The 17,524-nt window shown below is 39.7% G+C and overlaps 1 protein-coding gene across 2 annotated transcripts in view; it reads left to right on the plus strand.

The window, feature by feature from the left end:
* Positions 1 to 17,524, plus strand: part of OSBPL9 (oxysterol binding protein like 9) — a 132,919-nt gene that overhangs the window by 20,324 nt on the left and 95,071 nt on the right. For both annotated transcript variants that reach the window (XM_079776922.1, XM_079776925.1), the window contains exon 3: positions 17,258 to 17,336. In XM_079776922.1, coding sequence (XP_079633048.1) covers positions 17,258 to 17,336 — 79 coding nt within the window. The remainder of the gene's footprint in view (positions 1 to 17,257; positions 17,337 to 17,524) is intronic.

Consider the following 17,524-nt stretch of genomic DNA (forward strand, 5'->3'; position numbering starts at 1 on the left):
CTGGTGGTCAGCGTGCGTCATAGCGACTGGTGTTTGGTCGTTCTGGTTGTTTGGTTGTAAAGGTCGCTTAGGCTTTCATATGTATAGATACTAAGTCTTCCAAATCCAGGGTGTCTTTACATTATGGCACATCTCAGTTCAGACTACCTGCCCTTCAGGTGCCCAGTAGCCACCTTTGGCTAGTGGCTACTCTATTAGTCAGTGCAGATCTATAGCTTCATGCTGCTTTTAATTGCTTATTCATTTTCCAAATAGCTAAAGGCAAGAAAGAATGCAGAGTTGGGGATACAGTTTCTAGAACTCCATTGTATCTAAGAAGGACCAGCTCTATCATAACTAGGTGAATCATCTTCTAGTGGTAACCTTTTCTTTTTCAGGCTTCTGTTGCTTCCTTTCTGCCATTTTTTCTTTGGAAGATGTGACTATATTATTGCCTTTATTGGCCATAGTTAATTGGTAGAAATGGGAAATAACTCTGAGAAAGAAACTAAATTCTGATGGGTAAATTTTGGCACTGAGATAGGAGTATGGTGAAGTTGCAGGATGGGAATGAGACAGACTTATTTTGAGCAGATGATGGTATATATGTGATAGTGTAAAGATTTTTAGAAAATGTTTACAGTTTTATTTCTTTCCTTTGGTTTTCCTTCTGTCTTCTTGATTTAATTGCTTTCCTAAGCACTTGCTATTGACCTCAGTCACCACTCAGTCTGGAATTAACTGCTTTCTTGGCTTGAGATAGGCTCAATAGTGAGACTTCGGCAAAGCTGTATTGAGACAGCTCTTCATTTAGATTAAACCTGGACTTGGGCCACTCTCTCATTGTTACATTTAATGCAGTATTTTTTCTTTTAAATAGAGCTTAATTAATTATTAACCCCTGTGCCTACCACCCAGGTTAAGAAATACAATTTTTCCAGTTACCCTGGAAGCCTCTCGCTGTGCCCCATTCAAATTATAGCACCCTCCCTATCTCCTAAAGTCACCACTATTCTATTCTAGAATTACGCCTTGGATTTGAATTCCTAAATTCTATATTTTTATCTTGCTCATTGAAAAAAAACACCTTGATATCTTTTGTTTGTAATTTATCTATTGAAGAATCCAGACCCTTTGACCTGTAGGAGTTTTTCATAGTTTAGATTTTACTGATTGCAATTCAGCATGTTCCTCTGTCTCTGCTTTTCCTGTAAATTGGCAGCGGGATCCAGAGACTGGATGGGACCCAGGTTTGATTCATTTGGCAAGGCTTTAGGTGGTAGTGTATTCTTTTATCAGGAGGCAAATAATGTCTGGTCTTTGCCCTGTATTGATATTAGCAGCTATTGATGTTCAGCACCTAGATTAATTAACTTATTTGGGAATTGCAAAATTGTATCTTAATTTTTATCAGAGATAATTATATAAGGAGGTATTTCATTTATTATTTGGTTGCTCAGATAGATAGGATAAAAGCTTGATTATTTCATTTTACTTACCCAATTTTCAAGATAATGAATTGAGTTAAAACAACACTCATTTATATATACAGGGTGAGGCAAAAGTAGGTTTACAGTTGTGAATACAAGAAACACAGTTCATTGTTTTTTGTTGTTGTTGTTAATCCTTACCAAGGACATTTTTTCCATTGATTTTTACAGGGAGTGGAAGGGACGGAGGGAGGGAGACAGAGACAGAGACATCGATGTGAGAGAGACACATTAATTGGTTGCCTCCCACATGTACCCCACCAGGGCGAGAAACAAACTTGCAACCCATGTTTGTGCCCTTGACAGGGAATTGAACCTGAGACCCATCGGTGCGAGGGCCAATGTGATAAACACTGAACAATACCAGCCAGGGCAGTTTATTCTTGTATTATTATTTTAAAAATACCGTATTATTTTCCATATGGACAACTGTAAACCTACTTTGTCCCATTCTGTATATATCCAAAAGAATTGAAAGTAGACTCAAACAGGTCTTTCCACACCCATGTTCATAGAAGCATTACTCACAATAGCCTAGAGGTGGAAGCACTCACTGTCCATTTAATGAATGAATAGATAAACAAAATGTAGTATCCTATCTAATAAAGAAGGAATATGCAAATTGACCGTCACACCATGACAAAGCTGGTGGCGACCATAGCCACAAGATGGCGGCGCCCAGTCCCCTAGTCCTTTCATGCCTGCCACCAGAGTCCCACCGTCCTATCAGCCCAGCCAGGGAGTTGGGGGAGGGCACAGGCGCACTGTGCGGCTGGACCCGCCCTCAGCCTCCCAGCCGCCCAGGGCTGGCCTGAGGTGCAGGCAAGCCTCAGATGGCAGCTGCCCAGCCACCCAGGGCCACCGGAGGCTCAGGTAACCAGGACTGGCCAAGGCTTGTGCTGCCGGCAGTGGCAGCAACAGAGGTGTGATGGGGCATCGCCTTCCCCTGATCGCCCGGTCGCCTCCCGCCCCTGAGGGCTCCCAGACTGTGAGAGGGGCAGGCCAGGCTGAGGGACACCCCCTTCCAGTGCATGAATTTTCATGCACCGGGCCTCTAGTATACATATAATGGAATGTTATTTAATCTCAAAAAGGAAGAAAATTCTGACACATGGATGTACCTTAAGGCCATTATGCTGAGTGAAGTAAGCCCATCATTAAAAGACAGATGTTATATGATTCTACTTATATGAGGGACTTAGAGTAGTCAGATTCATGGAGACAGAAGGTAGAATGGTGGTTTCCAGTGGTTGAGGGCAGGGAATCAGCAGGGAGTTCTTGTTTAATGGGAACAGAGGTTCAGTTTGGGAAGATGAAAAAGTTCTGGGATGGATGGTCATACACAATGTGAATGTACTTAATGCTACTAAATAGAACACTTAAACATGTTTAAATAGTAAATGTTATGTTATGTGTAATTTACTACAATTTAAAAAACCTGCATCCATTTATTATTTCACAGTTCTGTAGATCAGGCATTTAAGAAGTATTCTCTGCTTAAGGTCTCACAAAACTGAAATCAAGGTTTTGACCAGTTTAGACTCTCATCTGGAGGCTCTGAGGAAGAATCAAAGGGAAAATCTGCTTCCAAAGTCATTCAGGTTGTTAGCAGAACTCAGTTCCTTGTAGAAATGAGGTCCTTGTTTTTTTGCTGGCTGTCAGCTGAGATCTGCTCTCTCAATTTCTAGAGGCTGCACATACTCCTTGTCATGTGGCACCCTCCATTTTCCAGTCAGCATGCCACATCGAATCCTTCTAGTGTTTTGAATCTCTCTGACTACCCATTCTGCTACCTTTTATTTAAAAGACCTGTGATGTGGAGAAAAGGGAACCCTTGTGCACTGTTGGTGGGAAAGCAGATTGGTGTAGCCACTATACAAAACAGTATGGAGTTTCCTCAAAAAATTAATAATGGAACTGCCTATGATCCAGCATATATATATTCGAAGAAACCCAAAACACTAATTTGAAAGAATATAGGCACCCCCATGTTCATTGCAGCATTATTTACAATAGGCAAGATATGGAAACGATCCAAGTGCCCATAAATAGACTAGTGGATAAAAAAGTGGTGGTACATATATACAATGAATATTACTTGGCCATTTGTGACAATATGGATGTACCCAGAGGGTGTTATGCTAAGTGAAATAAGTCAGTCAGAGAAAGACAAATACCATATGATTTCACTTATATGTGGAAACTAAATAACAAAATAAATGAACAAACAAAATTGAAACAGACTTACAGATACAGAAAACAGACTGATGGTTGCCAGAGGTTTGGGGAATTGGGGACCTAAGTGAAAAAGGTGAAAGGATTAAGAAGTACAAATTGGTAGTTATTAAATAGCCATGGGAAATATAAAGTACAGCATAGAGAATATAGTCAATGATATTGTAATAACTATGTAGGTGCCAGGTGGGTATGGGAAATATTGGGGGGAAAAGTGGTATGATTGTCTAACTACTATGCTGTACACCTGAAACTAATCAAAATAATATTGAATGTAAACTGGAAGTAAAAAATAAAATTAGCCTTGGCTGGTGTTGCTTAGCTGGTTGGAGTATTGTCCCATAAACCAAAAGGTGGCAAGTTCCTGGTCAGGGCACATATCAAGGTTTCAGGTTTGATCTCTGGTCGGGGTGCATGCGGGAGGCAGCCAATCAATGTTTCTCTCTTACATAGATGTCTCTCTCTCTCTCTCTCAAATCGATTAAAAATAATATGAATAAAATTAAAATTTCTGATTAAAAAATAAGTAAAAGGACTCATGTGATTAGATTAGGTTATACCCACCAGGTAATCTCCCTTTTGCCATATAATCAAATTAATCCATTGATAACTCATCCTGTAACATAATCCCTGCAGTGAGATCTCATCATTTACAGTTTCTACCCAAATGCAAAGGGGCAAGGGTAATGGAGGGAGAGGTAGAATTCTTCCTACCACACAACAACAGAGAAGAACCAGACAGACCTGTGTATAATCTTATTTTTGCCCTTTGCTTTATTGACATGAAGAGGGAAGTTACTGGTAAGCTTTCTGAGCTTGAGTTTTTTCTTTTTTTAAAGCAGGTAGTATAATACCCTTATAGAATTTTTGTAAGGTTTGGGCACCTGGTACATAGATGGAAGCTATTAATTAGTAATCAGTGTGTGTGTGTGTGTGTGTGTGTGTGTGTGTGTTCAGAGGTACAGTTAACTCTTGAACAATGCAGAGGTTAAGAGCACCAACCCCCCCTCCTGTGCAGTTGAAAATCTGTATATAAATTTTGACACCCCCAAAACTTAACTACTGTTGACAAGAAGCCTTACCAATAACATACAGTCACATATTTTGTATGTTATGTGTATTATATATTGCATTCTTACAGTATAGCAAGTTAGAGAAAAGAAAATGTTATTAAGAAAATCATAAAGAAGAGAAAATACATTTATATTATTTTTTGAAAAGAATTCGTGTATAAGTGGACCTGTGCAGTTCACACTTTGGTTATTCAAGGGTCAACTGTATTTTCAAAAAAGCTGGACTGCCATTTGGTTTTCTATTTAAGAAACATCTAGAGAATCTACACTAATAAAAGAGAAACATGCAAATTGACCGTCACTTTGCAACACCCACCAGCCAATCAGGAGTGAGCATACAAATTAACACAGCAAAGATGGCTGCGGCCCCGCCCCCCAGCTGCTCCAGGCCTCTGGGCAGCACACATGCAGGCACAGAGCGGCCGAGTGGGGCGGGACGCCTGCTATGAGGGGGATGGTGGGGGGCGGAGGGAGCTACAGGAGCGGCGCTCCAGCTGGAGCGAAGACTGAAGGCTCCGGCCAAAGTGAAGGCCTGGGTCCCGAGTGCCAGAGGAAAACCGGTGCCAGCAGCCAGGGGAAGGAAGGCTTATTGCACGAATCTTTGTGCAACGGGCCTCTGGTTTGCTTATAATATAGGTTCCCAAGTCCCACTCTCTAGACATACTGTTCTAGAATAGGGTCTGAAACTTTTATCATTTTATTTTTATCCTCACTTGATATGTTTTATTGATTTTAGAGAGAGAGGGAGGGAGAGAGAGTGGAACATCGATATGAGAAACATTGATTGGCTGCCTCCTGCATGTGTTTCGACTGGGGACTGAACCCACAACCTAGGTTTGTGCCCTAACTGGGAATCAAACCTGAGACCTTTTGGTGTACAGACGGCACTCCAATCCAATGAGCCACCCAGCCAGGGCTGTTAAACAGATTCGACACATCATATTGTGCAGCCAAGTTTGGGACCACTGGCATAGTAGAAAGAGTAAGAGAGACCTGGGGCTGAGTCTCATTCAGTTATACTCATTACTGACTCTGTGCCCATGGGCAAATTGCTTAACCTCTATGAAGATAATAATATATAACTTTCAGGGTGTTGGGAAAATGTCCCGAGAGACCAAAGAAAGAGTCTGACAACTCCAGCATTACATCAAGAGTTAAGAGAACTTAGATAAGTGGTGTGTCTTGGGCAGTGGCAAGATAGCATGGATATCCTCTATTCAGGATGGTAGGTGCTAAGGAATCCTATATAATAAAAGGCTAATATGCAAATAGACCGAATGGTGGAACAACTGAACAACCAGTTGCTATGATGTGCGTTGACCACCAGAGGGCGTGTGTGGAACATGGTGGGTGTCAGTAGCAGGTGGCAGAGCGGGGAACATGGTGGGTGTCACCCTCGGATGGTGGAACAGGTGAGCGGGGGCACCAGACCAAGGCGGGGCGCCTGTTACTGTCATTGGGGTGAGCCTCTGGTGGTTACTGAAAATTCTTTGTTCCCACGCGCCGCGGTCCAGCCCGGTGCTTGCACCTGCTGCCAGTGCCTGCACCCGTCCCGATCGCTCTGTACCGTCAGTGGGTGCGAGTGGTGGCTGCTGGCCCTGATCGTCCCTGAGGGCTTCTCCACCTCCCCTGCTCCTGAGGGGCGATCAGGGCAGCGGCCACTGCTTGCACCCGCTGCCGGCGCCGGCCTCATTCGCACCCGCTGACAGTGCCAGCCCCATCCACATCAGCTGCTGGCGCCGGCAACAATCGCTCCCGCGCTGTCAACGGGTGCAAGTGGGGCCAGCGCCGTCAGAAGACAGGGGACCCAGGGGCCACAGTGGGAGGGGCCGGGTGGGGGCACGGAGGATGGGCCGAGACCCACCCCTGTGCCCACTGCAGCCTCACGGCCCACAGTTTCTTTCAAGGTGCACGAATTCGTGCACTGGGCTCCTAGTTATATAGAACAGGGCAAATGGACAGAGGTACTGGGGTATGATCCACCCTAGGTAAGGAGGAAATGCTTACATGCAACAGCCTGTTCCAGGAATCAGCATGAGCTAGCACACCAGGCAGTATAGGGGAGGGGCTGCTCAAACAGTCTCTGAGAATTTTTATGAGAAACAATCTCTGTTCTGGGCCGGATCTAGCTGGATCTAACTTGAGAGTCCACATCATGGAACAGTCTCTCCTCCACACAGGGTTGTTGTGAGGCTTAGCAATAATGTTTGCATAGGGTTTAGCTCTAGTACACAACTGATATATATAACTGCTATGGATGATGATGTAACAGTGATGGTGATTCATATGCATCTATCATCTAGAGTCCAAATGAGCTTAATGAGCTAACATTGATCCACACCATAGATCTCTTCCCACCTCTCCATCCATCCCATCCTATATTCCAACTACACTATACTTCATTTTCCCTCATTGTGTTTCTTCATTCCTCATTGATTTTGAGAAAAATATTTTTAATTTTATTTTTCAATTACGGTTTACATTCAGTATTATTTTGTATTAGTTTCTGGTGTATAATGGTTAGACGATTATATACTTCACCCAATATTTCCAGTTGACATTTTTTCTGTGTCAGGAATTTTCTGTGCCCTCCCTGGTGAGCTCATCCTTTAAGGGACTTTTCAAATGTTTGTTCTATTGTGAAGCATTACTGATTCACATACCCTCTCCTCTGCCTTATCACAACATTTGTCACTTATAGCCATGAAAGTACCTACATTTTAACTTGTCAGATTTTCCCATTTGATAGTGAGTTCCCCATCCACTGTCAAAAGTGCCTGGTACATAGTAAGTTATGTAACAACAAAAATGCTTATTGTTGATTTTGTGTATTTATAAAATAATGAATAAATGTTGGAGAATTGACCTTTACTATAGATTACATACAAAGGAGCTGTGGAAGTTACCTTAAACACAACGTAAGCCAGTTGTATGATATATTTTCTAAAAAAAAAAAAAAAAAAAGCAAAACACCCATGTGGTTTTATTCTACCTGAAAGGAGACTAGGGAAAGGAAGCAGTAGTAATTGAGGAAGCTCTTACTAGGCACTGTGCTGGATGATTTGCACTTGTATGTATTTCCATGATCACCCTGTTAGGTAAATGGTGTTACTTCATTTTACATGTGAGGAGGCTGAGACTCAAGCTCCTTTTAGTAACTTTCCAAGGTTACACAGTAAATGGTGAATCTGGGATTGAACTTGGGTCTGTCTCCAAAACCCTGTTCAGTCCTTAATGTCACCATGATACTCTGTTTCTTGACTAGAAGAGTTAACATAAAAATTCTCAACTTGTCGCAACGTAGTGTAAAACCAGCTGAGGAAAGCAGAAGAGTGAGAAACCATTTCCTTCCCATCTACTTCCTTTGATTGTATTGTTGGCAGAGTGTGTGCCACTAGATGGTGCCCTTGCCTTGATGGAAAAGTAAAATGTTGGTTAAGTCCTGGTGTCTGATTTTTCCTCCTTCCCAACTTACTAGCTAAAAGTAAAATATTGACTTTTACAGGTAAAATCTAAAAAATGGAGATGTAGTAACATTAAAGATAGTATGGAGTAGAGACAAGAACAGGCCATATATGAAATGGAATTCCAATCTGGATTTTGCTAATTATTAGCTTTGTGACTTCAGGCAACTCATCTATTCAGCTGTGCATTTTCTTTATCTCTCTGGAATAGAAGTCATGTCATTTACTCATGAGATTATTCTACATGAGTAGCAAATTAGTTGATATATTAAAAAGTATCCAAACACAGTGTCTGGGACATAGATTCTTAGTCAGCGGTAGTTACTGTTGTAATTAATAATTACCATTGATAAAATGAATCTCAGATTCTGAAGAATTCTACAGGGCCTTGGGAATCATCCAAATAAAGTGAATTATATTCAACATAGTTTTAATGCTAAATATATTGTGAGTTTTCAAAAACTATTAGTCCATAAGTGATTTAAAGTAACACTTTTTTACTGGGTTCAGTGAAACTGAGTACTCCATTTTCCAATTGTGTTGATCATCAGAGTTGACTGATTACGAGTCAACTGTCCTCTTTTCTTTTAGTCTATCACAAGAGAGGTTAGCAGTGTACCATGACTGATTATTAATAGTTTTGGCACTGACTTTTTCTGCTGGTGCTTTATTTCATTGATTCTACATTATTTTTTCATATGTTAACATCTCTGGCATTGGGATGTATCTTATAATCATTGATATCTTAGAATGGATGCAGTAAAGCATTATTTTTAGGTTAATGTAAAATCTTAAGACTGTCCTTCCCCCTCATCTCCTTAGATTTGCTTTTGTCAATTGTCTTCTCATTTCATTATGAAAAATTACTGTATTAATATCTGCCCTTTTGTTAATTCAGTAGCTTTTATGCAAGTGTCATCTCATCCTTGTGAATATGACACTAAAAATGTCCTGTTTTGGGCAAAATGTAAACATTTGTTGAGTCCCTGTGATTGGTACATAGATGTCATTAGGGTTATATTTTCTGAATGTTTATAATATTTCATAATTACAAGTTAAAAATTAAATAAAAACAAAGTGATGAAAAACATTTCAGGAAAATATTAACCAAAAGAAAGCTATGGCACAGTATTACTTTCAGACATAACAGACTTTAAGAAAAAAAATTAAAATTGTTATGGAAAAAGAGAACACCAAAACCCCAGCATTGCATAGATAACATTCTTTGACAACAGGGGAATAAATTAGAAATACCTTAACAAAACAATAGCCACCACCACTTCACATGCATACTTCTAAATAATTCATTGGTGAAAGTAGAAATCATAATGGAAATTATGAAATATTTAAACCTGAATGATAATGAAGGGACCACATGTTAAAACTGCATCTAAGGCTATGATGTGTAATCTTAAATGAATGTTATAAAATAGAGATTAAAAATTAGTTTAAAAATTAGAAAAAAGAAAAGTAATGATAAAATACAAAGAAGAAAATAACAAAAGGAAATTTTTAGGACAGTCACTTATTAATGTAGATGTCAAAACTTGAACAAAATATAGCATACCATACCCAGTAATGTATAAATAAAAAGTACTATGACCAAATAGAATTTATTTTGGGAATACTAGGATGCTAACTTTAAAATTAATTACTTCACCATGTTAACATTAAAAGAGGAAAACTACATGACCACTGAATAAACACAGAAGCAGCAGTGAATAAAATGAAACATGCATTCAAGATTAAGCAAGCTACCAGATATCAAGCTGTATTACAAAGCCACGGTTCTCAAAACTGCCTGGTACTAGGACAATAACAGACATATAGACCAATGGAACAGAACAGAGAACTCAGAAATAGACCCAAGCCATTATACTCAATTAATATTTGACAATGGAGGCAAGAGCATACAATGGAGTCAAGACAGACTCTTCAATAAATGGTGCTGGGAAAATTGGTCAGATAGATGCAAAAAAATGAAACTAGATCACCAACTTACACCATACACAAAAATTAACTCAAAATGGTTAAAGGAGTTAAATGTAAGATGGGAAACGATAAAAATCTTGTAAGACTCCATTGGCAGCAAAATATTAGTCATATATGGTAGCACTATCTTTACTGATACAGCGCCTAGGGCAATGGAAACTAAGGAGAAAATAAAGAAATGGGATTACATCAAAATAAAAAGCTCTGCACAGCAAAAGAAACCATAAACAAAACAAGAAAACCCACTGCATGGGAGAACATATTTGCCAATGCTATCTTAGATAAGGGTTTAATCTCCAAAATTTACAGGGAACTCATACAACATAACAAAAGGAAGATAAACAATCCAATCAAAAAATGGGCAAAGGACCTAAAATAGACATTTTTCAAAAGAGGACATACAGAAGGCCGAGAGACATATGAAAACATGCTCAAAGTCACTAATCATCCAAGAGATGAAAATCAAAACAATAATGAGGTACCATCTCACACCTGTCAGAATGGCTATCATCAACAAATCAACAAATGACAAGTGCTGACGAGGATATGGAGAAAAAGGAACCCTCATGCACTGCTGGTGGGAATGCAGACTGGTGCAGCCACTGTCAAAAAGTTAAAAATGGGACTCCTATTTACCCAGTAATCCCACTTCTAGGAATATATCCCAAGAAACCAGAAACACCAATCAGAAAGGATATATGCACCCCTATGTTCATAGCAGCATAATTTACAATAGCTAAGATTTGGAAACAGCCTAAGTGCCCATCAGCAGATGAGTGGATTAAAAACTGTAGTACATCTACAGAATGAAATACTATGCTGCTATAAAAAAGAAGAAACTTTTACCATTTGCAACAGCATGGATGGAACTGGAGAGCATTATGCTAAGCAAAATAAGCCAGTCAGAGAAAGATAAATATCACATGATCTCACTCATATGTGGGATATAATGAACAACATAAACTGATGAACAAAAATAGATCCAGAGATAAGGTAACACTGAACAGACCGTCCAACCTTAGAGAGAAGGCAGGGGAGGGGGTGGGGTTAGAGATCAACCAAAGGACTTGTATGCATGCATATTAGCAAAACCAATGGACACAGACACTGGGGCAGTGGAGGTTTGTCGGGGTCGGGGTGTGGGGAGTGGTGGAGGGAGGGGTCAATCGGGAAAAAGGAGACATATATAATACTTTAAACAATAATAAAAAAAAATCATATGAATGCATGTAAAAAAAAATGATTAAGCAAGCTAGGGATAGAAGAGACTATTCTTAACCTGATAAGGATATTTGCTAAAAGCTACAGTGTGCTAAATAGTGAGATAGTAGAAGTATTGTCTTTAAAATCAGCAGTGAGGCAGAGGTGCCTGTTTTTGCGGCTTCTCCCTCTCCCTTCCTCTCTGAAATCAATAAAAATATTCTTAAAAAAAAGCAAATGACACATTACAAATCAGTTCTGTCACTCAGTAAATGAAACTGGATCAATTGGCTGCCCATATGGAAAAAAATAAAATTACTCTCTATCTCATGTTTTAAACATAAATTCCAGAGGTATTAAAGGTATAAAATGAAAATTTATACTTATAAGAACGTATAGAAGAATGTCTTTATGATAATAGTACAGAGAAGGATGTCTTAACGCACAGACCATGATAGGAAAGACTGGTAGATTTAACAACATTCAAATTTTAAAACCTTTGAACAACAAAAGGACACCACAATTAAAGAGAAAGACAACCCTTGACTGGGAGAGGAAATATATACAGTGCATACAACTGAAAAAGGATTGACATCCAGAATATATAAAGAACTAGAAATCAATAAAAACAGAAAACCCAAAAGAATGTATACAAATCAGTAAAAAAGCAAAGCAAATTGTTCACCACTCTATTACTGCCACCTAGAACAATGGCTAGACCGTTCACTACATACTTGTTGAATCGATGAATGATGCTTAAGCAGGTCCTGCATGCAGCAGCATCTTTGGTGAGCAGGCTGGACCTTGAGCTTTCCTGCTTCCTGCTATATTGTAGAATCCTCTCTTCTCTCTCAACTGTGTGCTCTTCCAGAGTAGAGATGTTACTTTTATTTTTATCCTCTGGTTGTTTTGGGAGCTGTGTCAGCAACCCATGTCCCAGAGGAGTCATCATTCCTCTTTTTTTAAAAATCATCTTTGGAGCTGGTTTAGGAGCCCACTTTTCTCTTCGTGAAAAGGGAGATTGGCTCTAAAATAGCCAACAGCCTAAAATAGACTTCTTGTTGTGTTTTTTTCCCTCCCAAATCATGAGAAAAAAATTATTTTTCTGAATTTGGCACCAGAACTATGATTCATGTCTGTAGTATGTTTCTGTGTATACTAGAAAGGAGAAGAGGGAAAGTCAGGAAATTCATCTGGTTGCATAAGACTGCCACTCCGGTTACTTTCTGTCTGGAACCTGAATAGTGCTACCCTGTTGGCACAATGGATCATAAAAGTAAGGCTGAAATAAAAACTTTGATATTTTGATGGTTTGGCATACAAATAACTTTGCTTAACAATAGAATACTATTCCACATATGGATTAGTGTAGGGGTTTTGCTTTCCAGATGTAAAAAATAAGTTGTATAAACTCAGATAAAAGGAGAGGAAGACTGTTTGGTACAATTTGGGGCAATTGGTAAATCTCTAGAGGTGAGAGGTAGGCATGGAGCAAATCACTGGGGGCCTTTTGTAGGCTAGACTATGGAATGACCTTGTCCCTAAACCAGAACATCTTTAGACTAGAAGGGGGTTCTATTCATTATTATGGCAGGACAATAGGCATAATCTGGAACTGTCCCAGGCAAACTAGGTTGTATGATCATTTTATTTGAAAATGAACAAGAACCATTGATTTGGTTACATATCCTACAAGGAATGGGAGGTTAAAATAAATTTTGGGTAGGAGGCTTGGACAAGTAACTAGATGGAAATGTGAGAGGTGGGGCAATTGCTAGATGAGGACATATAATTGAAAAGGATCATTGTGGTGGTGGTGGTGGTTATTGTTGGATAGAGAATAAAAACTTGAGCATGTGCAAATGCAGGTGGAAAGAGAGAGAGAGAGAGAGAGAGAGAGAGAGAGAGAGAGAGAGAGATTGAAAATTGGTAAAGTAAGAGACCCAAGGAAAGGTGATAGGGGATGGAGCTTCTTTTCCATTATGACAGGTGGAAAGGAAGCAAGAGTGGGTACAGATGCAGATGAGGCTTTAGGTGAGAGGTTCATAGCAGGTTTAGAGTTCCTACCTGATAACTGCTTATAATGTTGGGTGTTCAAGGAAAGTAGAGAAGGTTTTAAATAGCTACAGTGGACAATGGGAGAAAGACCAATAACAAGACAAGGATGCCCCCTATCGCCACTTCTCTTCAACGTTGTCTGCCACTCTAGTGGCTGTCTTAAACCAGGCTGTCCTAGCAAATGAATAAAGCAAGGAAAGTAAATATAAGGTATAATGATTGGAGTAGAAGAAATAAAACTTATTATTCACAGCAACTTAATTGAGCATACAGGAAAATCCAAAAGAATCTGTAGATGGACTATTAGAATTTGTAATGTTAGAAGTAAGGATAGTGTTTATCTTTGTGATGGAGGGCAGGCCTAATAATTAGGAAAGGTTACAAGGAGAGCTTCTCTTCACTGAGCTTGTACAGTTAGGATTTTGTATATGTTGTCTTTCAATATAAATTTGTTTTCAAATAATATAATGTATGTAAAATGCTTATCATAGTGCCTGGCTCATTGAAAATGTTCAGTAACTGTCAGTATCAACTCTTCACTGTAATTCAGTTCTCTATGATGCCAAGGTCTAGGGCAGTGCTGTTCAGGACAACTGTCTGCAATCATTAAAGGATTCTGTATCTGCACTGTCTTGTTCCATAGCTACTGGAACATTTGGAAATATGACTAGTATGACTGAGGAACTTATTTAAAAATTTTACTTATTAATTATAATTAAAAATTAAATATCCACATGTGACTGTTGGCTGATGTATTGGATAGTGCAGGTCTAGGGTATTGTGACATGAGGAATGAGTGACTGAAGGAGAATGGCAGTGAAGTTTAAATGAAGAGGCCAGAATGTCAGATGAATTGTGCATCTGTACATTGAAGAAAGCTCAAGGTAATGGTGAGACCTGATTGGAACAGGAGATAGATAGCTCCATTCCAAAGTCTTCAAAGAAGCTTTTGGACAGAGGAGGGGAAAAGTGTAACACCAGAAAAGATGCCTTCTTCCAACTAGGTTGTCAAAGGTACTTAGGTAGAAATGTTTCTGAAGCACAGCTTAGGTAGTTAAGAGCCATGGAAGGAGTTTCAAGAAAAAAGTGGTCAGCAGCAGCAGTAATGCTTCAGAGTGGTGCCGTGTGACAAAGCTAGCGTAGTGAAGGGGTCACTGGAGACCTGTGAGAGCACAGTTTGTTGCCCGGATGGGAAAGGAATCTAGATTGCAATAGTGGATGAAAGGTTAAGGCATGGTCTATTTTCAAAAAGCTCCTCTTTAAAAACATTGAGAAACTAAATGGTAGCTTGGGGTTGTGCTTTTGTTTAACAAATAGTGGGGAAGTGAGCTTGAGGAAGGCTATAAGTGAAACTGCTTGGTGTTTTTATTATCCTGTGGAAGAAATGCTGAGGCTGACTGAGTACCTATAGAGTCTCTGTGAGGTGAAGAGGGAAGGGGCTGGGTATGACAGTGGCAAGGTTAGTTGGGCCAACCTTGAACAGTCTAAATGGCATTATGAAGAAATGTTGACTTTATTTAGTAATTCATGGAGAGGCAAGGAAGGCTTTAATTAAAAAAAATTTTTTTTGTTAATCCTCACCTGAGGATATTTTTTCCCATTGATTTTTTTAAAGAGTGAAAGGGAAGGGGAGAGACACAGAGAGAGAAACATCGATGTGAGAGAGACACATCTATTGGTTGCCTCCTGCACACACCCTGACCAGGGCTGGGGATCGAGCCTGCAACCAAAGTATGTGCCCTTGACTGGCATTGAACCCGGGACCCTTCAGTCTTCGGGCTAACACTCTCTCCACTGAGCCAAACTGGCTAGGTTGTAAGAAAGGCTTTAAACATCTGGATCTCCTATAAGAGTCTGTGTTTTAGAAGTATTACTCTGGTAATAAGAAGGACTGTGGACTAAAATGTGGCCAGACTGAAGACAGACAGGTTGCCTTATCAAGCAAGAAGTGATGAGAGCCTGAATTAGGGCAGCAGCAATTCATTGGATGGGGAAGAGTTGGTGAATTTGAAAGTATACTCACAGAGTTGTGCAAACATCACCACAATGAAATTTAGAATGTTTCCAAAACCGTATAAAGAAACCCATTCCCATTTTAACGTACCTCCTCCCATCTCCCCAGCACTAGGTGATTACTAATCTACTCTTGGCCGCTATGAATTTGCCTGATTGATGTCAATGAAATCGTACATGTGGTCCCTTGTGACTAGCTTCTTTTGCTTAGCATGTTTTCAAAGCTCATCTGTATAGAGATTCCTTTTTGCCTTGTATTGTAGTCACCTCTTTGTGTGTTTGATATCCTCCACTGGAATATAAGTGCCTTGAGGGGCAGGGACTACTGTTATATATTCAAGAGCTGTATCTGCACATATTTTTGTATTTAGTTATGATGCAGCAAATATTTGATACATCATAAATTAGAAGGTTAACTCAATTAACCACAAAATTAAGTTAACCAGAACGAGCTGCTCCCATACATGCTTTCTCACTGAGGTGTGTCTATATTTTCTTTCATGGAATAAGTAAGTAGGCACCATGCCAGTGGTTCTGGCTCTGCCATTGACTCTTTGTGTGATCTTCGTTAAATCATTATGCTCTCTGGAGACAGTTTCCTTATCTGAAAATGGGGATAAAAATCCCTACTCAATCTGAAACTGAGGAATAACTAAGATAATTCAAATTGATGGGATTTGGATAGAATTGGGTTTCATCTAGAAAGCCTCTGAGAAGGCTGAATAAATGTTTGGCTCTGTTACCTAATCCTCCTGGGATAGGAGTAGCCTTTTCCCATGGGATTAGGTTATTTTGGCCATTTGCGTCTTTTCAACCCCCATTTTAAGGTCCTGGTTTTGTCTATGGCACATTGTTCTGTTGTCACCAATCTGGGGCATTTTACCCTATCCCATGTTCTCTAGCTTTTCTCTATGGAATAGTGAAGACACTATTTCTTTCTTAAGGACACCAACCAAAGCATAGCTTCCTGTCACTTCCCTTTATCCCTTTTTTCTTAATAGGATGCATGTAGTTGAATATAAAAAAATTAAAGTTTAAAATCCATCCTTCCTGAAACAATTTATAAATGCAATCCCCTCCTCCTCCCTCTTTTAGAGAGTTGTTCATGTTTTTATTTAGAAATGCTGAGTGTGATTTGAGTGTTATGTATCAAAATAAATAAAATAGTTTTTGACTTCTAAGATCTCATAGCAGTTTAGTGGGAGGAGGCAGACATCTGATAAAAAGATAATCACAGTATAATGTGAAAAGTGGAATAGCAGAACCATATATGAGTAGTTATAGGAGCACCTGGAAGAAGTGATTGGGACAGTGTTTTGAAGCAAGTGTTACCTGGCATTTCTGCACTAACAAGTATAACAGAAGCATCCTGATGAAGAGCCATCTGCGCTATTTGAGCCTTACAAAAACCTGGTGAGGAGGAGGTTTTTTACTTCCATTTTAGAGAGTAATCTACTAGTAAAGCTCAGAAAGGTACAGTGAGTGGCTCGTACACACAGGTCCTTAACTTAGATTCTGTGTTTGATCCCTCTCCCTCCCATCACATCCATGCCCTTTAAGCAAGGATAGAAGGTACCCCCTCTCCTTTAGTTCTTCCTCCTTAAGCAAAACTAGAGCCTCAGATTCCCCTTTTCTGTGTCTAGTTTGCTTCCAGTGTCTTCGTCGGTGCATTGAGCATTCCTGGGCTGTAGCAGTGGTGAATATTGCTGATGTCATTGTTTGCCTTATTGGGATTTTGCTCTTTGTTTCACAGGGAGCTGTGATTGGTATAGACGATGAGGACGACAGCACCTTCACAATAACTGTTGATCAGAAAACCTTCCATTTCCAGGGTGAGCTGAAAGAAGAGATTCTTTCTCTTCATAGTCCCAACTGCTTCTTTCATTTTCTTTTGGTTTGTTTGCCGAATGAGGTTTTGCAACTGATCCTGCATGAATGAGCAAACAGGAACGTTCTGGTTGAAGTGGTGCTGCAGGTTAGGGAGGGACTTGTATCTGCAGTGGATACAGATCTATTTGAA

Source organism: Cnephaeus nilssonii (genome assembly GCF_951640355.1).
Source record: "Cnephaeus nilssonii genome assembly, chromosome: 7".
Classification (NCBI taxonomy): domain Eukaryota; kingdom Metazoa; phylum Chordata; class Mammalia; order Chiroptera; family Vespertilionidae; genus Cnephaeus; species Cnephaeus nilssonii.